The 26483-nt window shown below is 37.4% G+C and overlaps 1 protein-coding gene and 1 pseudogene across 3 annotated transcripts in view; both read left to right on the top strand.

The window, feature by feature from the left end:
• ELOVL7 (ELOVL fatty acid elongase 7) overlaps window positions 1–15660 on the top strand; it is a 112538-nt gene extending 96878 nt beyond the window's left edge. For all 3 annotated transcript variants that reach the window (XM_033179647.1, XM_033179648.1, XM_033179646.1), the window contains 5 exons: window positions 1239–1319; window positions 2537–2593; window positions 4839–4944; window positions 9770–9906; window positions 12586–15660. In XM_033179647.1, the coding sequence (XP_033035538.1) occupies window positions 1239–1319; window positions 2537–2593; window positions 4839–4944; window positions 9770–9906; window positions 12586–12795 (591 nt within the window). In that variant the 3' untranslated portion in view covers window positions 12796–15660. The remainder of the gene's footprint in view (window positions 1–1238; window positions 1320–2536; window positions 2594–4838; window positions 4945–9769; window positions 9907–12585) is intronic.
• LOC117066063 lies at window positions 14928–23826 on the top strand (annotated as a pseudogene).
• Window positions 23827–26483: the final 2657 nt, after the last annotated feature.

Raw genomic sequence — 26483 nt, 5'->3', positions numbered from 1 at the left:
CTGAGTCTTAATTTTCAAGATTTTATAACTTACCAAGTTAACAGTGTGATTAAATTATCTTATAAGTCAAGCTAGGGGCTAGTCTCAGAAAAGAGCGATGCATTTTATAATACCATAGTGTCTAATAATTGTTCTTCGTTTCTTTTCTTTACACCATCAGAATTTTATTCTGACAATGCCTCATAAGCTTTTGTTTTTAGAATTTAATTTATTGTAAGGTTGCAATTTTAGCTTTAATAGTAATTAAAACTAGAAATTTAAAATATGATTCAATGGCAGAAAAGGATATAACCATTATACTGAGAGAGAAGATCTCCCAGGGCAGATTTGGCGTGTATGAGAATAAGAAGTCAGAAAAGAGAAGAACTGATCGTATTGTCAGTACCCTAAATTAAGCCAATCATTTCATGTATGTGTTAAGTTAAAATTGGAGCCCTTGGCTTTTCCTTTTCAGATACTGTTTTAAAAGAAGACCTTCCCACCATCAGACTGAAAGAATGTCAGTATAATCTTTATAATCTTTGAATTACAGTTCAGATTTATCAACAATAGGCTCTTTCTTCTCACCATCAGCCTTGGATCACTTTGTGGGTGTGTTGAAATTAAGGCCTGCCAGATTGCACTTTTATTGTTAACAAGAGCATTTTCTTCTTTTACTTGTCTTGTGAATCCACAGTAAAACTATTAATAATATCTGAGCCATGGACTACCACCTCACATCACACTCACCAGCCAATGATGAGAAAAGCCCAGTTTTCGCAGCCATCTTAGGAGTACATTGAGGCATTTTGGTTTGCATGTTTAGTTATTGACTAAGTAGAAAGACTGGAAATTGCTAGAAATGACTGATTCAGATCCAAGTGTCCCCTTTAAGAGTATAGAAACACATTCACTCACACATATATAGATGAACCTAAGATAAGTCACCTACCAGTATTTGCTGTTTAAGCAAAACACTGCAAGTGTTTTATTCTTCACATGTTAGAATAATCATCCCAAGAGATAAGCATTTTAGTCAGAACACAGTTTATATAAATAATATATGGGTTTGTGGTTTTGAAAATTCTTGATATCAAGCTCTGGTATCAAGCATGTTCATAGTTTGTATTTGTTCCAGCTACCTTTTCCTCTGCACTGACTCAGCTGAAAATGTAATGAAGAGACACTATCAAAACTACCTTTGTTGTGGCTGTTGGGAAAATGCTTTCCTTTCTTAATATGCATGTGCTCTCTTGCAGTTTGTGATGTCTGGCTGGGGTATAGGTTATTCATTTCGATGTGACATTGTTGACTATTCACAGTCACCCACAGCTTTGAGGGTAAGTTTCTCTTTGAAACAACTTGAAATTCAAAATCAATGTTAAAATTTTGTGAACTGTTTGTAACATTGAATGTAAACTTAGAATAAGCAAATGACTCAGTTATCAGATTGTGTGTGTTGTGGTGGAGAAAGTGAAAAATTACAAGAATAAAAGAAAGTCACATGTATAATTTTGTATAAAATGAAAATTGGTGCTTTTCTTTTTGAATTTTTTGGATTTAAAAATACATTAACATCTGGGTCCTCAAAAAATTGAAAATAGAATTACCATAAGATCCAGCAATTCCACTTCTGGGTATATACCTAAAAGAACTGGAAACAGATACTTGAAGAAATATTTGTATACTCATGTTTATAGGAGTATTATTCATAATAGCCAAAAGGTAGAAGCAACTCAATAGTCCATGGATAGATAAATGGATAAACAAGGCCAGGCACAGTGGCTCACGCCTGTAATCCTAGCACTTTGGGAGGCCGAAGCGGGTGGATTGCCTGAGCTCAGAAGTTTGAGACCAGCCCGGGCAACGTGGTGAAACCCTGTTTCTACTACAATACAATAATTAGCTGGGCATGGCAGCATGGGTCTGTAGTCTCAGCTACTCGGGAGGCTGAGGCAGGAAAATCGCTTGAACCCAGGAGGCAGAGGTTGCAGTGAGCCGAGATCGCAACATTGCACTCCAACCTAGGCGACAAAGTGAGACTCCGTCTCAAAAAAAAAAAAAAAAAAAATAAGATAAAGGGATAAACAAAATGTGGTATATGCATAGAATGGAATATGATTCGGCCTTTAAAAGGAAGGGAATTCTAACTCATGCTGCAACACGGATGGACCCTGAGAACACTATGCAAAGTGAAATAATTAGGTCACAAAAGGACAAATACTGCATGATTTGGCTTATATGAGGAGCCTAGAGTAGTCAAATTCATAGACACAAAAAGTAGAATTGTAGCTGGGGTGAGGGGAAAGGGGGAATGGGATGTCGTTTAGTGGGTGTAGTTTCAATTTTGCAAGATGAAAGAAATTCTATGGATGAATGGTGGTAATGGTTGAACAACAATGTGAAAGGTACTTAATGCCACTTAACTGTGCACTATAAAATGGTTAACATGACAGATTTTATGTTATGCATATTTTACCAAAATTAAAAAATACAAGCTTTTCTTCCATATACAAAGTAAAATAAAATAAATTTAGATTTATTTGTGCTTCTGCAGATGGCACGTACCTGCTGGCTTTATTACTTCTCCAAATTTGTTGAGCTATTAGATACGGTGAGTATATGGCCACCACATCTGGTAAATGTTTGATCTTAAATGTTTGATCTTTCAATGAAACCAATAAACTGCTGTAGTTTCAGTTGTCTGATAACTTTGGTCATTTCTCCTTTTCAGGCAGACCTACTGTTATCTGTTTTACCTTTTATTATCAGTAACTTTAGAGAATAGATAGGATAACCTTATTTTTTCAGTATTTTGCAAACTCTAAAAGGTTTCTTTTATGTAGCTATCAGTTGATTAAGATAAGCACGGTAACTGTGTTATATACTACAAAACTGCATCTTTATATAGATGGATGACAGTTGTTTTATGAATCAAGTTCAGGAAGTAAAAAGCAGAAAACATCTTACCTTTTTTTTTTTTTTTTTAATCCCAAAGCACAGTCATCTATATTCCTTTAGGAGGATAAATGCTTAAAAATTCATAAACTTACGTGAGAATCTTGCATTACCCCTGGGGTATCAGTAATTCAGCTGCTTTTCTGAAGTCTTTGCTTACTGGGCCCTATCTCTTCCTACTTTAGATCCTAGTGAGGATCACCTCTGAACTTGTATGAACGGGTCCTGGGAGAAGCAAGTGTCATGAATTAGGTCTGTGATTTAGAGGAGAAAGCCATGAACCTTTGTTTCCAGAGAAGCTTAGGAAAGCTGAATATTTGTTGTATCTTTGCAGCAAGTGTATCTTGGTTATTTGGAGCTAGTTTTGGCTCTGAGACTGAAAAGTGTGTTTTCTTTGGAATGCATACCATGATATTTCTTGTAGGAAATCTCAATATGCTTCACCTTTTGAAATGACTAATCACATAACGTTAGAATTGGAAAGGACTTCTGGGAACATACAATCTAGTGGTTCTCGAACTTTATGCGTTTAGCGTCACCTGGAAGACTTGTTAAAACACAGATGCCTCAACCCCCTACTCCCAGAGTTTCTGATTCACTAGGCCTTGGATGGGGGCTCAAAATTTGCATCTAACAAGTTCTCAGATGATGCTAATACAGGGACCACATTTTGAGAACCTGTATTCTAGTGGTTCTCAGCCCGCATTGTGCAATAGAATTAATTGCATTAGGGAAAACGACGACGACAAAAAAAGGCCCTACCTCCAGAGATTTGGTGCCAAATGGTTTGGAACAGCGACCAAGCATAGCTATTTTTAAAAAGCTTCTTGGATATTGTAATATGCAGCCAGGGTTGAGAAGCATTAGTCCAGAACCTTCACTCTGAGAAATTGAAGCCAAGAAGTTAAGTGACCTACCCAGAGGAATGCTCCTACTAAGTGGGACGAGGACCTAGATTGTTAGTGTATGGCTTTTTCTGTTGCACCACTCAGCCTTCTTCCATCTGCATAAGCAAATGCATTTTGCACTTGGAAATGTGCAAACTTTCCATATTCTCAGTTGCTTTGCATATTCTCAGTTCCAGCTTCCATAAGGAAACTGTACTGCTTCTATGTCCTTCCCTAAACTACATTTCTCAAATACTCCTCTTAATACTTTTCTTTGTGCTATTCTATTTAGTCTTGTATTTAAAAATCTTAACACTTGTATTCTGAATTTCACTTTGGAATATTTTTTAAACATTTCCCCCTCTCCCAAATTCTGCCATCTTGTTTATAGGGTTTTTACAAACCACTGGGTAATGTTCACTCTGAGTGTTACCTTCCTTCCTCTTCTCATTGTTTTCTATACAGTTTTGCTTTATTTTCCCTCATATTTCTCAAATTAACTTTTCAACTTTTTCTCCCTTCATTTTTCTTTAATAATAATTTGCTAACTTTTGATTTGTTGCAAGTCTCTTCGTTTGCCTAATCCCTTATCCATATCGGTAAGATGTATTAGAGAGCAATGTAGATTATTTCAATCCTAAGTCTTCTGCTTTCCCATATACTTCAAAATCCACTGGAATTTCTTTCTTTCTTTTTTTTTTTTACTAATACAGTTTCTTTCAATAATTTTTGGCCATATTCCTTACTTTATATCTCTGATTTTTAAATCTGCATACAATTTCTTTTCACCTTTTTGTTGGTTCTTCCATGTGTAGGCATACCTAAGTTACTTCATAATAATGAGATTTTGAGCTGCCCTTCAGGGAATTCGCTGCTTCTGTAAGCATTCTGTAAGGCAACGCTGTTAGAGGAAATCATGATATGAAATACTTTGCACTTTGCCAATATTTTAATAATACTCAATACACTATCACATGATTTTCTATGAACTTGATATTCTTTAAATTATTTCAGATCTTTTTTGTTCTGCGCAAGAAAAATAACCAAGTGACTTTCCTTCATGTATTCCATCATACCATCATGCCGTGGACCTGGTGGTTTGGAGTCAAATTTGCTGCAGGTAGATAAGGGGAAGTTGGGATCATGTGTTATAAATAATAACATTTCTATATGCTATAAACAAAATATTTTTCTGAAATGTGATTTATAAGAAACTCAAAAAATCAAAGAGTCACTTTGTTTCTACTTCTTTCATTAACTATTACTTGAAAAATAAACATAAGACTCATAATAATTAGGTTTACTCCACTCTTTAGATATGCATAACTTCTCGGCACAGCCTTCTACACATATTCTTTAGTCATTTTGTTTGTATTTTATTATTTTCCCAGAGAGGTTTATTAAATACATTTAAATAAATAAATATTATAAACAAACAAATAAATAAAATGGCAAAAGCTTTGACTTTATAGAATTATAGAGAACAATTTCCTGCATGTTCCCAGGAAGTTAGAATGCTTATCTCAAATTCTGTGTCTTATTCGCCTTCAAATTTCTAATAGCTGACACACACTGTAACCCCAACAGCTCTTTAAAGATGTGTCAAATTGTGGTTACCGCAAGTTCCTAAAGCATCCTACCATATTAAAGAATGTGTTGATACTATTTTTAAGGTCCAAAATAGTTTAATTTGAAAGCGTGGAAAACAGGTTGGTTGTTTCTTTTTCGTTTTAGGCTTCTGAACTTCTAGAATTGGAGAAACCAGAAGTAATTTTATCCTATTATATAGTTTTAAATAAGTGATATCCCCAAGGATATATTTTTACCTTAGGAAAATTTGGTTGGGGGATTTATTTGCTCCAGTTTCTTAAATTTTAAAAATCTTCAAATAGACCCATAGTTCATAACATTTCTGTGAATAGCTTGCCTCTTTTGGCCTTTCTGACTCTGCCAGACTAAAAGAAAGGGGGAACCACAATTGAGGAACTCTTGTTTGAGTTCTAGACTCTCTAAGCATGGAGGAAAAAGATCTGCATGTCTCAGAGCATGAGAGGACATGGATAAGCCCGTGTCAGGAAGGGGATGCCAAAACTCAGAGGAGCCACAGGGGCTGTGAATCATGAGTGAACAGCTGTCGCTACCATGGCTTATGGGCATCGGATTTTCCAGGATGTAAAGTACCTCCTTGCTCAAAACTGGCTGCTTTTTCTTACGACGTTTGTTAGTATAAACATTTCATTTACATTAAAACAAGATAGTCTCAGCAGTGTCCATTTGCCAAATCAACAGTGACTATATTAATCTCCATTATTTTACTTATCCTTACTTTCTGTGTTTCTGTTTCCTTTTATATGCATATTGCCCCTTCCCATTCTTTCTATAGTGATATACATTGACACTTACTGGTGTTTGTGAAAAACTGGAAGATACCTAAACACTCACTAATAGAGTGGTTATTATTACTTGTGTGTATATAACTGTGAAACAAATGATATTGAGAGGTATTAAATGTCCTAAAATGAGGATTCTATACACAAGGATTTAACAAAGCTCATCTTCTTTGTTAAGCGGCTTGACTCCAAAATTATCAGAAGTAGATGAACTTATTCTATTTTTAAAGTATGCTACAAAAGGTGCTTTCACATCCTTATAGTTTATTTATTCTGATTTCTCCCATGAGGCCAGGATACACACTGAAAACTAAATGTGAGTAGAAGAAAGATTGGAAGGCAATATCCCAAAATATAAACAGAGGTAATTGGGAGATATTGAAACAAAAAGTGTTTTTTTTCTCCCTCTGTATTTCCCTCCCTTTCTCTATATTTTCTAATTTTTAAATACTGAATATCTGACAGTTAAAGAATGGGAGAAATAAATTTTATTTAATGAATACAATTGAGCATTTTTCTAACTTCTGTGTTTGAGTTCATTGATAGTGTGGTTTCCATTTCAAAAGCAAGCAGTGCTTTCAATAATGAGAATTTAAATATGATATACCTCAACTTTTTTTTTTTTGAGGCAGAGTTTCACTCTTGTTGCCCAAGTGGAGTGCAATGGTGTGATCTCGGATCACTGCAACCTCCTCTTCCCAGGTTCAAGCGACATACCACAGTTTTTAAATGGTACTATGTTTATGGACATCAGTCACTTTATAACAGGTTTCTTGTCCACACCTTAATCCTTCTTCTTCTTTACAAAACGAAAATAGTACAAGATAGTTTTCTTCTCTCTCATATGTTCCATGCATTGGCACTTCTGTTCAGTCTTACATGTGGAATTCTAGTAAACACTTGTTTAGCAGACCTGATACCTGTTTCAGTGACAAACACAGCAACAAAAGCTGTTCCCAGAAATGTTTGGTACTGATGTCCATGCCTAGAATGAAACTGTCCATTCTAAACTGTTCTTTGCAAAAACTTGAGCACAGCTGATCTCTATCTAGTATTTAATTTCCTGTTTTTCTGTTGTACTCTTCAATAGGGTAATAGCAATCCAGCTTTTCTTTTGAATAGGATGAAAATATTTCTGTGGTAGGTTTTTATATTAATTATAATATTAATTATATGATTTATAATATTAATTTATGCATATATCCCCTTCCAGAGATAGGGAGAATTGTGATAATTACCCAAGTGATTCCTTTGTTTTGTGCAAAGGAGTAAAATGTGATGGGTACTAATCATAATTCATTCTGAGATATTTGTTTACACACCCATTATCGTAAAGCAGAAAACAAACAGGCTTAGAAAATATTTTGTTAGGAAAGCTTTCCAAAGAATATACAAAAAACATTACTAATTAAAATATGGTGGTTTTGTAAATAAATTTATTAAAATAGCTTGTCAGAAAATAATCATAACTAGAGAAAGTAAACATGTTACTTTTATTTGATAGCTTATTTGATCAGTAAACCTTACTAAACACTTTTGGCTACGCTAGTGCTTTGTTAAATCCCTGTGTCTAACATCCTCATTTTAGGACATTTAATGGTGACAGTATCCAAACAGAAAATAGGCACTCCTCTATTAAATAATAGGAGAGGTGTCTTAGTTAGAAAAGCTCTGACATAGTTCCATATCAAAGGTGAAATAGATTTCCTGCGTATTATTATGAAACACAAATGAATTTGAGAGGTATTTGGCTTATCTTCCTTTTAAGCACCTTGACTCCTAAACTATCAGTAGTAGACAACTATTCTATTTTTAAATTAACCTAGAAAAGGTGTTCTTACACCACAATAATGTGTTTATTCAGATTTCCTTTGGGAAAGAAGACCAATCCAAATGTAAATAATACAAGCTGGAAAGTTGTTAATAAGCTTAATTAATTCAGTTCCTTCTGACTTGAAATTTATGGTAATTGAGGGATTAGCTAAAATATGGCTTTCTCTCGTCAGAAGGAGAAAGTTTATGTAGAACAGTTATGTAGAACAGTTATGTAGAATGAGGCTTTGGGAGACTACTTAACTACTTAAAAGTAATTATTTAAAACAGGTTATTTTAACAGAGTACTTCAGCATTGCTAGTATCTAGAAATATCTAGAATTGCTGCAATTATGAATAATTATTTAAAAGCAATTTCTACTGTGTAATGGTTTTATTAGATTTCTCATTAGATTATATTAGAAGTGATGAATTTGTATTTTCCTTTAAACTTTCTGTAATGCATAGTGTTTATGAATTCAGTTCTTCTACCATAATCTAAATTGATGAGATTTTATTTCCAGAATTAAAGAATGCTGGAATTAAGAAAATAGAATGTTTCCGAGAAAAATGTAAATTCCAGGTCAACATTACTAAGCTGAGTCAGGCTATACATAAAGAACACATATTCTTCCAGATTGTTCTCTTAGGCAAGGGACCCCAGGGAGAGTGTTCCCTCCGCCACACTTTCAGCTAAACACCATTACCCCTTCTGCTGTATTACTGGTCCAGCTAAAGACAACTGAAGTGATCTTTTCTTACATTCCCATGTGTTCTTTGCTTCTATTCTCAACTGAAGGGGATCGGTAGGAAATGTGGTGAAATGAGAAGAGGAAAACCAAGATAGGAAGGCATAATCAATTGGAAGCCGTAAATAAGGATGGTGTAACAGTTAGTAGATATTTACTTTGGGAAAACAATAATTCATTAAAGTAAATTCAGCAGTTTGCTAATGAAAGCCAGTGGTTTTACTGCCAAAATTATTTAATGAAGATTATTGAGAGTAGGAAAAGTAAATTTGATTCCACACATAATACAAAAATATTCTTAGCAGCTTTATTCAGAATAGCCCAATTTGGAAGCAACCCACATGTCTGTTGATAGGAGAATGGGTAACTAATGATGCATTTATATGGTATAATACTACACAGTGGTAAAAAGACAAACTACCAATATCTGTACCAGGTACAAAAGAGTACATCCTGTGTAATTCCATTTATGTGAAGTTTAATAGCAGACAAAAGTAATAGTTGGTGATAAAAAGTTAAAGCTACCTTGGGAGCTCATGGGAATCTTAAGTGGTGTTGGAAATGTTCTATATCTTGATCTTGGTAGTGACATGGGTGTATACATACATGAAAAATCATCAAGTTAAGATTAATGTACTTTGTATATTTTTATACGTTAACCCTCACTAAAATATGAATGTTATTACTATTATTTAGCAACATATATTTAAAAGGTAACTCAACTAAGTGTAAGTAAACTCAAATCGTAAGACCACCTTAAGCTAAGATATAACAAAATAAAGATATGCTAATTTACTTTCTCAGGTTCATATCTTATATTTTACTAAATATGCTATCCAGCCCCCTCTAAGTTGATAATTATTTAACAGGATTGATATTTTATATATTTTTTTCCAAAATTCAAGAAATAATTATACAAAAATCTCAGTTCAGACAAAAATGTGGTTCATTTTAAGGAACAATGGCCCCACGTTACAATAATTTTATTTTCCAGGTGGTTTGGGAACATTCCATGCCCTTCTAAATACAGCTGTACATGTAGTCATGTATTCCTACTACGGACTCTCTGCACTGGGACCAGCCTACCAGAAGTATTTGTGGTGGAAAAAATATTTGACATCATTACAGCTTGTGAGTAATTAATTGTCTTTAAAACCATATATGAAGCAACTACAGTCACTTGTTTTCACTGTGAACTAGGATACTAGTTAAATAAAAAAGAAAGTTAACAAAACAATAGGGGTAGAGTGTCTGTCCCCTACATGATATGCCGTCATTGTTCTTAATAACGTTAGATGAACTTTGGTAACCAAAAGGCTGAGACAATTAAGCAAGTGTGCATTTTTATGCCATCTTTATATGATTTTATGCATTTATACAAGAATAAATAAATTTGTGATTAAAATAACTCCAAAGTTATATGACCCTCAATAGGCATAATACCTATTAGAAATTAGAAACTCCATTACCTCTAGATGGCCTTGAGGGAATGCAACTTTGAGGGAACGATGAGCCTTCCTGTGTGCTTACCTATCTAGTCCTAACATTTATAAGTCCATCTTTCCTCCAGTTACCAAAGCATTGTGAGAGAATTAAACATGTAGAAGGTTAGACCAACATATATGTATTACCTAAATTTGAATACTGCCCTTACATAAACAATGTTTGAAAGAGCAGAGGCACTCAGTTTAAACCTAATAATACATTCTAAGCATTAATTCTTAAAATATATGGTATTTAACTTTTTTGGAGACTCGTTATGGGTTTGAGATGATGATTTGCTTTACATTTTATTGGTGTCCATTAAAAGGAGAATTCTACCATCCTTGTATTTCCACATTTGCAATCTATGATAAATTGATGTCATATTCTGCCAGTAACATCAATGAGAAAGTATGAATTTGATTTAGATAGCATGTTGAAGATTAATTCTTTATTAAAATTCTGTAACTTCCTAAATGAAATTTGGCGCATTCATATAATGTATTCTCCCAGGTGAGAGACTGACATTTTAATGTGTAAGGATCCTAAATCAAGATCAGAGTATTTCCTTGCAGAGTTATTTGTTGTATCTGAAACAGGCAGCAAACTAAATGACCAACCATAAGGAAATGGTAAAACAGATTATTTTAATTCATACTTTGAGATACTATGAAGTCATGAAAATTACTCACCATTGCTTCTTTAAAAAATATTATTTTCTCAAAGTAATATATGCTCATTGCAAATATGTGAGAACACCTAATTAAGAGAAGAGAAAAAAATACATGTAATTCTGCCACCCAGGGATAATCACTGATGATATTTTTATTTTGTTATCATCCAGTTTTTCTCTCAGGCATATGTGTACACCTTTTACATTATTTGTATAGATTGCATACATAATTTTGTATTTTGTATTTAGGCTTTTTTTTCTCTTAGCTTACTCTTAAATGTTGTACAAACTTTTTAATAATGTGGAAAAATATGGATGTAGAAAAAATAGGATGAACATTTGTTTATTATATTCTCAAAGATGTCAATTACACACAAACATACACATGCATAGAATGTTGAGGACATCGCTTAGCCTTCCTAAAGTTTTTTTTCTCTTTTGCAAAATGAGAGGAATAAGTGGCTATGCTATGGGAACGTCATAAATATACATTAAGATAATGCAAGGAAAGTTGATGATGATAAGGATAAAATGATAATAAAGTAAACTATATGAAAATCTTAACCATGATTAATAAGACCAATTGTGGGTAATTGTTACCTATTTCTTTATAGAGTTTTACTTTTCTAAAATTTCTGCAGAACACATGTTGCTTTTTTATCAGGGAAAACATGATAACCAGAAAATCTGAATATTAGCTTAGAAAAGGTCCCTCTTGGGACTGTGTAACATGTTCTGCCCCACAGAGCCCTTGAGCACTACTAGAAGGGCCACCAGTTCTCACACCTTATAGATTCTCTGCCTCAGTTGGCAGTTCAGACCCCTTTTTTTTTTTTTTTTTTGAGATGGAATCTCACTCTGTCACCCAGGCTAGAGTGCAGTGGCACAGTTTCGGCTCACTGCAACCTCTGCCTCCCAGGTTCAAGCAATTCTTCTGCCTCAGCCTCCTGAGTAGCTGGGACTACAGGCGCCTGGCTAATTTTTGTATTTTTAGTAGAGATGGGGTTTCACTATCTTGGCCAGGCTGGTCTCCAACTCCTGACCTCGTGATCCACCCGCCTCAGCCTCCCAAAGTGCTGGGATTACAGGCGTAAGCCACTGCAGCTGGCCCAGACACATTTTTATCTATGACCGTGGAAGACAAGTGGCAGGTGTAAGGACTCAGAGATGCTTTGGCTACTACAAAATTCAAGGGGCTCTAAGTAAAATGTAATTATTTTCCAAAAATTAAAATATCTGGTCCAATAACAGGACAGATTATTTGAAATTGAAATCATCCTGAAAAAATAGGCCACAATGTAGTACCTGGTCATTTCATCATAGTCAAGGACTCAAGTCAGAGACTTATAGGGAAAACCTTCTCTGTTGATTCTCTTGAGTCGTAAAAAAGTTGCTGCACTGCACAGCTCCAGGGAACATTTAAATATAGACCCTGCGGGTGTACCATTTTGTGGTTCTGAATAGTAGATCCATACTTCCAACTGGCTTTTGACATTATACTACCCATTATCACTCCCAGGGAGGCTAGATTTAAAGATGGACTTCTCTGCCCAACAGTGCACTCCCTGCACTTTGGGAGTGCATAAACATAGGTAGGTAAAGAATTGTAACTCTCGATATCTGAATAATTTTTTTTTCATGTTTTCATTTCTTAGGTCCAGTTTGTTATTATCACCATCCACATAAGCCAGTTCTTTTTCATGGAGGATTGCAAGTATCAGTTTCCAGTCTTTGCGTGCATCATAATGAGTTACAGTTGCACGTTTCTGCTGCTCTTTCTCCATTTTTGGTACTGTGCTTACACCAAAGGTCAGAGGTTGCCCAAAACTGTGAAAAATGGAACTTGTAAAAACAAAGATAACTGAAGCCCAACATAAGTCTATGATCGAAACTGATACATTGTCTTCCTTGACAATCAAGAGATATTTGCCTATGCAGTGCATTTTGTATATTTTTCAAAACTAAGAGCTTGTATTTTTATGATCAGTTATTGGGATGTCTGATATTTGAGAGCCCGAAGCTTCCAGATAACAGTCTTCTGATAATTAGAGCCTACAGCAGCCAGGAGTTTTTTTTGTTTTGTTTTGTTTTTTTTTTTTTTTTAGCTGCTTTTAAACCTAATCCAAAGGTTTTGTTTAACACATTTTGTTACAGTGAAAAAAAGATGTGAAGCAATACAGTACTCTTCAAGGAAGTCTAATAAAGATGAAAAATATCATTAGATATTTTGAGCACAGACAGAGATCCATGTGTTACAATAGATTCCTTCTGCCAGGTCTGGAAAGTCTGGAAACCAACCATAGGCCCTGGCTTTGTCATTTATTGGCTGTATTCAGAAGATACTATGTTTGCTCTAGAGTTAACTCCCATTTTAGCAAGCTAGCACAGGTGAAAATTGAGTGAGTTTTTGATAACTTGTCATTCAGAATCATTAATGGTAATTTTCAATGGATCTTTTGAGTAGCCATCACCAGTTTTGCTGATAAGACTTCCTCACAACCCATTTGTTGTACAAACTGTTTCAGAGTAACCATACTTTGGGTTAGTATGCTAATGCACTTGACACCAAGTTTCATTCAGTTGATTATTTTCAAAACAAGGTGATTTGTTTTAATGGGTTAATGAACACTTTGCTATTACTGTTTTACAATTAACTTTGTAGATCTCTGGAAAGAAGTGAATTTGTCAATGAAAAAAGTACTGTGTGGTTCAGTGGGAAAAACCTGTTGTCTGTTATAGTATCACATCACTGTCTTACATTGTCATGGTTTAAATTATTATCTTGGTTAAATATATAGGTTAGATACTTAAATGTTCATATCATGAGCACACTACAGGTACTACCCTTAAATTATAAATAATATTACCCATTGTACACAGTTTCCAGATATGGTTTAGAGTGGCTGTGAAGCAACTAGAGGCAAACTGTGGCACAGAGACTATCCAGGGGAAAATTGATTATGTAAGCAAGGGCTGTTCTACTTTGAGAGAGAGACAGACAGACTATATAATAGTTATAGATTATATAATTAATGTTATAGATACACTGACCAATAAAGTATTTTCTGAAATTATGAATTAATTAACAACCTGGATTTCTGTTTCCAGACCTATAAACCATGTAATGAAAGACTGAAATACATTTGGCATAGGCTTTGTTTCTTCAAAATTTCTACTTTCTAAATTTCTGTTATTTTTACATTTTCCTGTTAGAGAATCAAAACTACTAGTCAGTAGAGTTTTGTCCAAGAAATAACAATATTTGGACATTTGTGAATTTTTCCCTATTTTTTTCTTCTTTTATTTATAGTCAATTTTGAAGGACTGTTTATGTTTGTAGGACTTTAAACAACTAGTACTTAAAGCCCCAGTGAATGTTGAACACACAGAGATACTTATTGTACAACAATGCCTAAGTTTTACTCAATACCATGGCCTTTTATGTTTACACTTACCAGATTCATAAGGTTATTTGCCTTTAAGTGATCTTTTGTGATTTTACTTGATTACTGTATGAGAAGGTAAAGGTTGATAAATGGGAGTAATTATATATATAACATTGATTATTTTTTTTTTCTGAAGCAGAGTTTTACTCTTGTTGACCAGGCTAGAGTGCAATGGCGCGATCTCGGCTCACTGCAACCTCGCCTCTCTGGTTCAAGTGATTCTCCTGCCTCAGCCTCCCAAGTAGCTGGGATTACAGGTGCCTGCCACCACGCCCAGCTGAATTTTGTATTTTTAGTAGATACAGGGTTGGCCAGGCTGGTCTCGAACTCCTGACCTCAGGTGATCCTCCCACCTCGCACTCCCAAAGTGCTGGCATTACAGGGGTGAGCCCCTGCACCTGGCCATAATTTTATATTTTTAGAAAAAAAAGAATAAAGGACAAAAGAGCACAGCTAAATGAAACTACTGCTCTAATTTATTCCACTGGAAGGGTCTCAGGACTCCTTAACTGTTTTCCAGGTTTGGCTTTTCATATCTAACCTGTGCTAAAATGAGAAGGTATGCTAGGTGCTGTTATAAATCACATCATTTCCAAAGACCCCAAATAGTATAGAGACCAAAATGAGGCAAAAATAAAAGAGATGAAACAGGAGAGTTTATTTCTTGCATACTTTCCGACCTTCATCATACAACCTCTCCTAACCTCCCCCTAGTCTTTAAAATGTTTAACTTGCCTATGAGCTAACATGTAATAAAGCACGTACTCAATTATATGAATAGAAGTGGAGAGCCAGAATGCTACAAAAGAAATCACAGCTGCTAGAAGTATCCTCCATAGATAGAAACATCAACATGATTGTGGATCAAAATGATTTTCACTGGATATAGAATTTGTATGGGCCATATTTATTAAGAGTTCTGTGTCGTCACATAGAGTTCCTTTGAGATTTCATCCCACTTTTCAGGACTTAACTTGTCTGGGTTTGCTTACCTAACAAGCAACAACAACAACAAAATAAACAGTTCCAAAATCTAGTTGATTATATAAATCTCTACGAATCCTTGAGGACCTATATCTATATTATAAATAAATACATATATAGATTTTTAAATATCTATGGGACTTTGCCATTTACAGCCTTAATTATAAAATTATGAGATTATATTCTCTCCATTACCCTTTATTTCTGTTAACTTTTTAAAGACTGGAACATTCTGTGGATGTTGTCAAAGTTTGAGTTTGTTTTTCCGTGTACTATAATAAATTTGTGGTATCGCATGTATATGTGTTGTGTGTATTTTTCATTTTGGAATCTAACTGCATGTGTTTGCATGGGTTGGTGGCTTTTAATTTGAATACTCACCAATCAAAGTTATTTTACATATTTCTTGTACACGTGCTGTGTTCATCTTTGGGATACACAGATACCTGGGACATAATTGGGATCTCCTGGAGCTTACCAACTGGTGGATGAAATTATGTGACAGGGCAGTAGATGATAGGTGCCAGATGAGTGACAGTTCTGCCACTTCGCTGACAGGGAATACTCTATGAAGGAATTTGAATTTGAGTTATGTGTTTTAGTTTTACAGAATTTCAAAATTGGTGGTATGTTAGTAGGCAAGGTTTTTTAAGTGGAGAGAATTAACAAAAAAGAATAATTTTGTGATCCTGCTGGCTCTAATAAATGGGATCACTGGTTGCTAAAACAATTAGATGAAAGGTTGATGGGGATGGCTTGTGCTGATACGACTGAACCCATTGATCAATCTTAATGTCATTCAGAATGGGACAACCAGATGTTTTGTCTCTTAATACACTATAATACTCTGAGGTTTTCATGGCAAAAATGTTTTTGAACTTGAATCTAATCAATCCTCTGTTTATAAATTACTAGTTACAGGAAATACAATAAATAGAGGAAGAGTTAAAAGACACCAAGAGGATACAATCAGCCAAGTCCAAAATGTAGGACATTCCATAGAACAAATGACCTGGTTTCTTTAATAAATAAATAACATTTTTAAAAAAAGAAAAGCAGAGAAGGCAACTTTTGTAGATAAAAGACTTAAGATATACTAACCAAATGTCATTTGAATCCTGATTTGAACAAACCAAATCATAAAAGGACATTCTTATAACAATCAGATATAACTGAACATGAACTAAATTTTAAAAGACAGAAATGATTAATATTGGATATTATTACTGTCTTGCAGATGTATATTTTTAAAGTCCTTACATGTGAAATACATACACTGAGGTATGTATATGTAAAATGGTAGGTTGTCTGATTTCACTTTAACATACTCTAGTAAAAAGAAAGGAAGTGTTGATAATTGTTAAAGTTGGCTAATGGGTTCACTTAATAGGAGTTTATTTTACTCTTCTGTCTACTTTTGTGTATGTTTGAAATTGTCCAGTTTTTAAAAAGCAATGTATGTATTATAATATTCTGTATAGATGTTATTTAAGTTAGGAACCAAAATGACAGAATTGACATGATTTTCACTGGTAGTTAGTCAGTATTTAGGGTGCTTACTGCATCTAAGTGTCATGAGAAACTTTAAAATGTACTAGACGTGGTCCCTGCCCTTAAAATGTTTACAGTACAGTTTAAAAAGACAGGCCTATATCAAATTTTAATAAAAACAAAGGTGGCATACCTGTTGACAAGTGAAAAGTGTATTACAGATTTGCAATATATATTTTCCTAATGTTAAGTAGTTACCTTTGATGAAACAAAAAATAATGTTCATCAGGACCCACTGAAGATGTTTGATGGAGGAGTAGCAATATCAGCCTGGTTAGGAGAGCCTCTGGAAAAGAATCCCTTCCATGGAGCCCGAGGCTCCCTGTCACCAGCATTTTCCAGTATTTCCCACTTGTAGGAAGCAATTGGGTGTAACAGACTGTAGTTATTGTCTGTCATTCCAAAGCATCATGCCATGTAGCTAAGTAGTCGGGGGAGGGGCAGGGATACAGACAAAATCTGCATATACCATATACCACCAGGGAAGAAGATGTCTTTGTATGCCTCCTTGGGTACCAAATACAATAGAGTCTAGGTCTGTTTCCTTCTAAAGGACTTTCCCAGGAGTCTTACACAACAACTTTCACTTACATGTCAATGGTCAAAACTGCCTCATGGCCATCTCTAGCTGCAAGGGAAGCTGTGAACTAATTTTCTAGATGGATGTGGACAATTTTCTACATTGTCCTCTCCAACAAAATTAGATTCTGTTAGTAAGAAAGAAGATAAGAGATGAAGTTTGAGTAAGCACCTGATGTAACCTTACCCACTGAGAATCCACCACCATGATGGGCCATTATTTTGCACAGAAGTACATATAATTTTTCAAGTGTCTAAATGGAAAAGTGATTGAACACACTTATTTAGGGCCAGCACTGTGCCTGGCATCAGCAAATGATTAAATCATTACTTTTGGATGAATATATATACACATAAGTTACACATAATGTATTATATATAATAGATTCATTCACAATGATATACTAATATAATTTAAAATATATATAGTCTATATATTATAATTCAGTGTGTATATTTAGCATATATTTTTCATCAGTTAGCATACTATTTGTATAGCCTTTGTTATCTTTATATAAATAGTATTGTTGTTTCTCAAGCTGTTACAGTTTATCTATTATTGACTAACAAATCACCCCTAAATGTGATGACTTACAGCTACATCAAAGCTACATCTCTCACCACTTTGAAGGATCAATGATTTGAGAAGCTGAGTGGTTATTGTTTGGGGTCCCTGGTGCAATTGCAGTCAGACTGTGGCTTAACCAGGAACCAGGAGGTTGAGGCAGTGGGGGATGACTGGAGATCTCTGTGTAGTCTCAAGTCCTCTCTGTGTGGTCTTTCCCCTTGGGCTAGTTTGAGCTTCCTCAGCATGGCAGTCTCAGGGGAGTCAGACCGAAGGCTTCAGGAGTAAGCATTCCAGTGAGCAAAATGAAAGCAGTATTGCCTTTTATAACATAGCCATAGAAGTCAGGGAATGTCACTTCCCCTGTACAAAAGCCCACCCGTTTTCAAGAGGAGAGGACACAGACCATGTCCCTCAACGAGAGAAATGTAAAAGCTACCTCGTAAGAACATGTAGGATGGGAGAAATACTGTACTTGGAAAATACAGTCTGCCACATAAAGTATTACCTAAAATGGATAGGAATCCTTGTTTTTCTCTTTAGAAGAGTTAAAGCCTATCTTTAATTCACACAGTTCTGGTTTGTATTGACTAGTTCTGTAGATGAAAGTAAGTGCTGTTTTATGTTTTCACTAAGAAAATGGCCCCTTGCACAGAGAAATAGACTCAGATTTGAGTGTGGAGTTGAAGGTAGGTCCCTTGATTAAATGAGAGCAAGGGTTATAGTTCTCTTTGTTTCAGGCAGCATAAGATACATAATGATTGGGGAGGGGGTGGGGATGGAAATCCCTCTAGATGTTTCTACCAGATACAACCACAATATAACAGGTCACACAACATGTCTTTTATACCAGGCTGCCCCAGAGAGAGGGCCACAGGGCTCTTCCTGGTGCTGGCTGGGCATGTTCATATCTTTTATTGACAGCTGGTATCAGGTCAGGCTGTACATGTACCTATAACTCAACAAAGTTACAAACTATAACACTCTTCAAATCTAAATATGAACATTTTTGCCTATATTCAAACTACAGCATTATGAAAACATTGCTGCACCTTGTTTGTATTCTAGGACCTACAGGATTCAGTTAGTGTGGGATTTAGCACTGATTTAGCACTCAGGTTACTAAAGGGAGAAAGCTTGGTATGAGGTAGTATCTCTGAGTGCCCAGGCCACACCAAAGGACACTCTGTACATAGTCCTTACAACTTAAATAAGAATGATATAAGCATCTGAGTATTTGAATGTGGAGATGTAAACTCAGAGCTACTGTGTTCTTTTTTTTTCCTTTTTTTTTTTTAAGAGATGGGTCTTGCTCTGTTGCCCCAGCTGGAGCACAGTGGCACCTTCATAGCTCACAGTAGCCTCACACTACTGGGCTCAAGCAATCTTCCTGCCTCAGCTTCCTGAGTGGCAACATGCCTGGATAATTTTTTTTATCTTTTGTAGAGACAAGGTCTTGTCATGTAGCCCTGGCTGGTCTTGAACTCCTAGCATCAAACGATTCTCCCACTTCAGCTTCTCAAAGCACTGGGATTACGGACAGAGCCCCCTTGCCTAACCTTCTATCTTAAAAGTTGCACAAATTCTGGTCAGTGTGTCTTTTGCCCATTTTGGGTTATCTCGCCCATGAATTTATGCCTTTCTTTTTATTCTTGTGGCAACCCTCCTTGTTCAGACCCGAATAATTTTTCCTAGATTATAATACTATCCTAGATTATAATATGGTCTAGATTATATTATAATAATATTTGCCTAGATTATAATATTATTATATTATCTCTGTATAAAAGCCTTTCATCCTACTAGATGCTGTCATGGTGAGGAAGCATGGTACACTGGTTGGGAGCACAGCTTGCCTCGTCAAATCCTGACTCTGTTTTTTAATAGCTCTATAACCTGGACAGCTTCTCTGTCTCTTAGTGTCCCAACTGAAAATGGAGACAATACTTCTTTATCCAGTTATTGAGGGATATTAGATGAGTTAAAACAGGGAAAACTTTTAGAGCAGTGCTTTCCTTCCAGTTACTCAGGCTAAAAACCTCAGAGTCATCCTCAGGTCCTTTCTCACTCAACGTCAAATCCAACAAGAAATCCTGCTGGCTTCCTCTCAAAGTATAACCAGAATCTGACCAACCCTGGGCCCTTATCATGTCATGCTTGGATTCCTGGAATAGCTTCCTATCTGACTCTCTGCTTCTGCCTTTACTTCCCTAAAACTTCTTGTCCAAATAGCAGCCAAAGTCATCTCTTAAAATATAAATCAGATCATGTAACTCTTTTGTTCCGAACCCTCCAATGGTTTCTGGTTTCACTGAGCATAAAACCCTGTCATTGCTTCTCTGTCCTCACTGCGTACAAACCCCCACTTTGCTCCCTCTGCTCCAGCCACGCTGGCCTCCTTGCTGGTCACTGGACCATTGTAAGTGCATTTCCATCTTAGGGTTCTTCATTTATTTTTCTCTGCCTACGGGACTGTTTCCAAAATAACTGCTTGGCTAAACCCTTCAGTTCCCTCCTTTGTTCAAATCTCACTTTTTCAGTACGGCAGCCTGCACCCTGATCTTTCTTTTTTCTACACAGCACTTATTACCTTCTAATATGCTATACAATGCATTTAGTTAATATTGTTTATTAACTGTCTTCCTCATGAGAAAGTAATCTCTTCAAGGGTAGATGATTTTGTCTATTTTGTTCACTGCAAATGCCTAGAACAATGGCTGGCATATTACAGGAGTTCAATAACTGTTGTTGAATGAATGAATGAATGAATGAATGAAGCACTGAATAAGCATGTGCTATTGTTATAAGTTTTCTTCCTCTGCTCACTCTAGTGGTTTAGGCAATCATCCAACAATTTGTTAAACTCCTACTATATGCCAACCACTGTGCTAGAATATAAAAAAACAAGTCAAATAATACCAATCCCCACAGAGATTTTCACTTGGCTAGAGGGCAACAAACATGTAAACAAGTCAAGTCAGATATTCTGCTGTTAAACGAGTAGTTTTTGTTTGTTTGCTTGCGTGTTTGTTTGTTTGTTTTGAGATGGAGTATCACTCTGTCGTCCAGGATGGAGTACAGAGGCGTGATCTCAGCTCACTGCAACCTCCGCCTTCCGAGTACAAGCAATTCTCCTGCCTTAGCCTCCTGAGTAGCTGGGATTGTAGACACCTGCCATCACACCTGGCTAATTTTTGTATTTTTAGTAGAGACGATAAAAACTGGACCCCTTCCTTACACCACATACGATGGATTAAAGACTTAAATGTATAACCCCAAACTATAAAAACCCTGAAGGACAACCTAGGTAATACCATTCTGGACATGGGAACAAGCAAAGATTTCATGACAAAGATGCCAAACGCAATTGCAACAAAAGCAAAAATTGACAAATGGGATATAATTAAACTAAAGAGCTTCTGCACAGCAAAATAAACTATCAAGAGCATAAGTAGACAGTTTATAGAATGAAAGAAAATTTTTGGAAACTATGCATCTAACAAAGGTCTGATATCCAGCATCTATAAGGAACTTAAACAAATGTATAAGAAAAAAGAAAAAACATTAAACAGTGGGCAAAGGACATGAACACTTTTCAGAAGAAGACATATATGCGGCCAGTAAGCACATGAAAAAAAACTCAGCATCACTGATCATTAGAGAAATACAAATCAAAATCACAATGAGATTTCATGTCACACCAGGCAGAATGACTATTACTAAAAAGTCGAAAAATAAAACAGATGCTGGCAAGGTTGCAGAGAAAAATAATGCTTATACACTGTTGGTGGGAGTGTAAATTAGTTCAACCACTGTAGAAAGCAATGTGGTGATTCCTCAAAGAGCTTAAAACAGAACTACCATTTGATCCAGCAATCCCATTACAGGGTATAAAATATCCAAAGAAATATAAATCATTCTATCATAAAGACACATGCACATATATATTCACTCCAGCACTATTCACAATAGTAAAGACATGGAATCAACCTAAATGCCCACCAATGGTAGACTGCATAAGGAAAATGTGGTACAGATACACCATGGAATACATGCAGCCATATCAAGGAACAAGATCATGCCCTTTGCAGGAACCTGGATGGGGCTGGAGGCTATTATCCTTAGCAAACTAACACAGGAACAGAAAACCAAATAACACATGTTCTCACTTATAAGTGGAAGCTAAATGATGAGAATGCATGGACATATAGAGGGAACAACAGACACTGAGATCTGAGGGTGAAGGTTAGGAGGAGGGAGAGGATCAGGAAAAATAATGAGAGTCTAGGCTTAATACCTGAGTGATGAAACAATGTATGCAACACACCCCCACGGCACAAGTTTACCTATGTAACAAACTTGCACATGTACCCCTGAATTTAAAATATAAATAAATAAATACCAAGAAGCAGCTTCTCCTCTCCTTCTGGAATCTCTGCCTGGTTCAGCCCACCTGCCTCCACTCCTGCCTCCACCATGTCCATCAGGATGACCCAGAGGTCCTATAAGGTGTCCACCTTGTGGGTCCAGTGCCCGCATCAGCTCCTGGAGCTTCTCCCAAGTGGGCAGCAGCAGCTTCCAGGGTGGCCTGGGCAGAGGCCATAGTGGGGCCAGTGGCATGGAAGGCACCACCACCATCATGGTCAAGCAGAGCCTGCTGAGCCCCCTTACCTGGAGAGGGACTCCAACATCCAGGAGTCCGCACCCAGGAGAAGGACCAGATCAAGACCCTCAACAACAAGTTTGCCTCCTTCATAGACAAGGTACAGAGAACAAGATACTAGAGACCAAGTGGAGCCTCCTGCGGCAGCAGAAGAAGGCTGGGAGCAACATGGACAACATGTTCCAGAGCTACATCAACAGCTTTAGGTGGCAGCTGGAGGCTGGGCCAGGAGAAGCTAAAGCTGGAGGCGGAGCTTGGCAACATGCAGGGGCTGCTGGAGGACTTCACGAACAAGTATGAGGATGAGATCAGTAAGGATGCAGAGATGGAGAATGAATTTGTCCTCATCAAGAAGGATGTGGATGAAGCTTACATGCACAAGGTAGAGCTGGAGTCTCGCCTGGAAGGGCTGACTGAGGAGATCAACTTCCTCAGGCAGCTGTAAGAAGAGGAGATCTTCGCTGAGGTCAAGGCGCAGTACGAGGAGATCGGCAACCGCAGCTGGGCTGAGGCTGAGAGCATGTACCAGATCAAGTATGAGAAGCTCCAGACGCTGGCTGGGAAGCAGGGGGATGACCTGCAATGAACGAAGACTGAGATCTCCCGGATGAACTGGAACATAAGCTGGCTTCAGGCTGAGACTGAGGGCCTCGAAGGCCAGTGAGCTTCCCTGGAGGCTGCCATCACAGATGCCGAGCAGCCTGGGGAGCTGGCCCTTAAAGATGCCAACGCCAAGCTGTCTGAGCTAGAGGCAGCCCTGCAGCGGACCAAGCAGGACATGGTACGGCAGCTGCGTGAGTACCAGGAACTGATGAACGTCAAGCTGGCCCTGGACATCGACATCGCCACCTACAGGAAGCTGCTGGAGGGCGATGAGACCCGGCTGGCGTCTGGGATTCAAAACATGCGTATCCATACGAAGACCACCAGCGGCTATGCAGGTGGTCTGAGCTCGACCTATGGCAGCCTCACAAGCCCCGGCCTCAGCTAAGGCCTGGGCTCCAGCGCCTTCAGCCGCACCAGCTCCATCAGGTCCAAGATTGTGAAGAAGATCGACACCTGCGATGGGAAGCTGGTGTCCGAGTCCTCTCACGTCCTGCCCAAGTGAACAGCTGAGGCGGCAGCCCCTCCCAGCCTGCCCCTCCTGCGGCTGCCCTGGAGCACGCGAGGGCGACGGCTGTGTAGAGGAGCGCGGAGAATGGGAGACCCACCCACCTGAGGCTCAGCCCTAGCTCTCAGCCCACCCCCAGGGGAGTTTACTGCCTGGGGATCCCCCTTGCCCATGCCTCCAGCTACAAAACAATTCAATTGTTTTTTGGGGGGGGAGGGGAGGGGGTCCAAAATAAAGCCTCAGCTAGCTCTGCAGAAAGAGAAAGAAAGAAGAAAGAAAGGAAGAAAAGAAGGAAGGGAGGAAGGGAAGGGGAAGGGGAAGAGGAAGGGAAGGGGAAGGGGAAGGGGAAGGGAGGGGAGGGAGGGGAAGGGAGGGGAAGGGAGGGGAAGGGAGGGGAAGGGAAGGGGAAGAGAGAAGGAAGAAGTTTTTAGCCTGTACAATGTAGGGACAGAAAGGAGAAATAGTTCTATCTGGGCTGTGGGTAGGACTGAAGCAGAAACTTGAAAGGGGAGGTAATAACAGCTGCCTCATGAACAATAAGGGGATGTTTGCTAGAGAGAAAATGAGAGAGAAGAGTGTGCCCAACAGGTAATTGCAGATGAGAAAAGGAAAGAAACACCCTGGCCTGAGCTTGAGGAAGATGTGAAAGGCGAGCCCAGTGTTTCGGCTTCAAGAGTGCAGGACCAGGAGAAGTATTGATTGGGATGGGAGGGGCAGGGTGAATGGTGAGTTGTTCGTGGTCAGAGAAGATGATTGATGTTATTTGTTTTCCTGAATGTTTTAAAATTTGTTTTGTAATATAACTATGGTCTATTCTTGAGCGCAATCCATGTGATGAAGAAAAGAATGTGTATTTTGCAGCTGTTGGATGAAATGTTCTGTAAATATCTATTAGGTCCCTTTGTTCTATAGGGCAGATTAAGTCCAACATTTCTTCATTATCTTTTGTTTGGAAGATCTGTCCAATCCTGAAAGTGGGGTGTTGAAGTCTCCAGCTAATATTGTATTGGGGTCTATCTCTTTCTTTAGCTCTCATAATATTTGCTTCATACATCTGGGTGCTCCAGTGTTGAGTGCACATATATTTACAATTGTGATATCCTTTTGATGAATTGACCCCTTTATCATTCTATAATGACCTTCCTTGTATCTTCTTATAGATTCTGTCTTGAAATCTATTTTGTTTGATATAAGTATAGCTACTCCTGCCCTTTTTTGGTTTCCCTTTGCATGGATTATCTTTTCTCATCACTTTATTTTCAGTCTGTGTGTGTCATTACAGACAAAATGTATTTCCTGTGGGAAACAGATCATTGGATTTTTTTTTTTAATTTATTCAGCCACTCTATGTCTTTTAATTGGAATGTTTACTCCATTTACATTCAATGTTATTACTGATAAGTAAGGACTTTCTTCTGTCATTTTGTTATTTGTTTTCTAATTGTTTTGTAGTCTTCTCTTCCTTCCTGACTTCCTATTAGTGAATGTTATTTTCTGTGGTAGTATGTCTTAATTTCTTTTTCTTTTTTTTTTTTGAGAGAAAGTCTTGCTCTTCTCCCACAGGCTGGAGTGCAATGGAGTGATCTTGGCTCACTGCAACCTCTGCTTCCTGGATTCAAGTGATTCTCCTGCCTCAGCCTCCCAAGTAGCTGGGATTACAGGTGCCTGCCACCACAGGCAGCTAATTTTTTTGTTTGTTTGTTTGTTTGTTTGAGACAAAGTCTCACTCTGTCGCCCAGGATGGAGTGCAGTAGCGCAACCTCTGCTGCCTGGGTTCAAGTGAGTCTCCTGCCTCAGCCTCCAGAGTAGCTGGGATTATAGGCACCTGTCACTGCATCTGGCTAATTTTTGTAGTTTTAGTAGAGACAGGGTTTCACCATATTGGCCAGGCCGGTCTGGGACTCCTGACCTCATGATCCACCTGCCTCAGCCTCCCAATGTGCTGGGATTACAGGCATGAACCACCTCACCTGGCCTTAATTTTTGTATTTTTAATAGAGACGGGGTTTCATCATGTTGGCCAGGATGGTCTCGAACTCCTGACCTAAGGTGATCCACCCACCTCGGCCTCCCAAAATGCTGGGATCACAGGCATGAGCCACCGTACCCAGCCATAACCCATTATTTTAAACCAATGATAGCACTGATTGCATAAGCAAACAAAGTAACAAGCAAAAAGAAAACTAATAAAAACTCTACACTTCATTTCCCCACTTTTTAACGTTTTGTTGTTTCCATTTATATCTTATTATACTGTGTATATCTTAAAAAGTTATTGTAATTATAATTTTTAATTGGTTCATCTTTTCATGTTTCTATTTAAGATACGAGTACTTTACATATCACAATTACAGCATTATAATATTCTGTGTTTTTCTGTGTAGTTACTATTACTAGTGAGTTTCGTGCCTTCAGGTGACTTATTGTTGCTCATTAACATCCTTTTCTTGAAGACTGATGAACTTCCTTTAGCATTTATCGTAGGACAGGTCTGGTATTAGTGAAATCGTGTGGCTTTTGTTTTTCTAGGAAAGTCTTTGTATCCCCTTCATGCATGAAGGATATTTTTGCTGGATATACTATTCTAGGATAAAAGATTTTTTTTCCTTCAGCCCTTTAAATCTGTCATGCCACTCTCTCCTGGCCTGTAAGGT

Source organism: Trachypithecus francoisi, unplaced genomic scaffold (genome assembly GCF_009764315.1).
Source record: "Trachypithecus francoisi isolate TF-2019V2 unplaced genomic scaffold, Tfra_2.0 Lachesis_group2, whole genome shotgun sequence".
Lineage (NCBI taxonomy): Eukaryota > Metazoa > Chordata > Mammalia > Primates > Cercopithecidae > Trachypithecus > Trachypithecus francoisi.
Note: the sequence above shows the minus strand (reverse complement) of the source record. Positions and strands in the feature narration are given on the sequence as shown.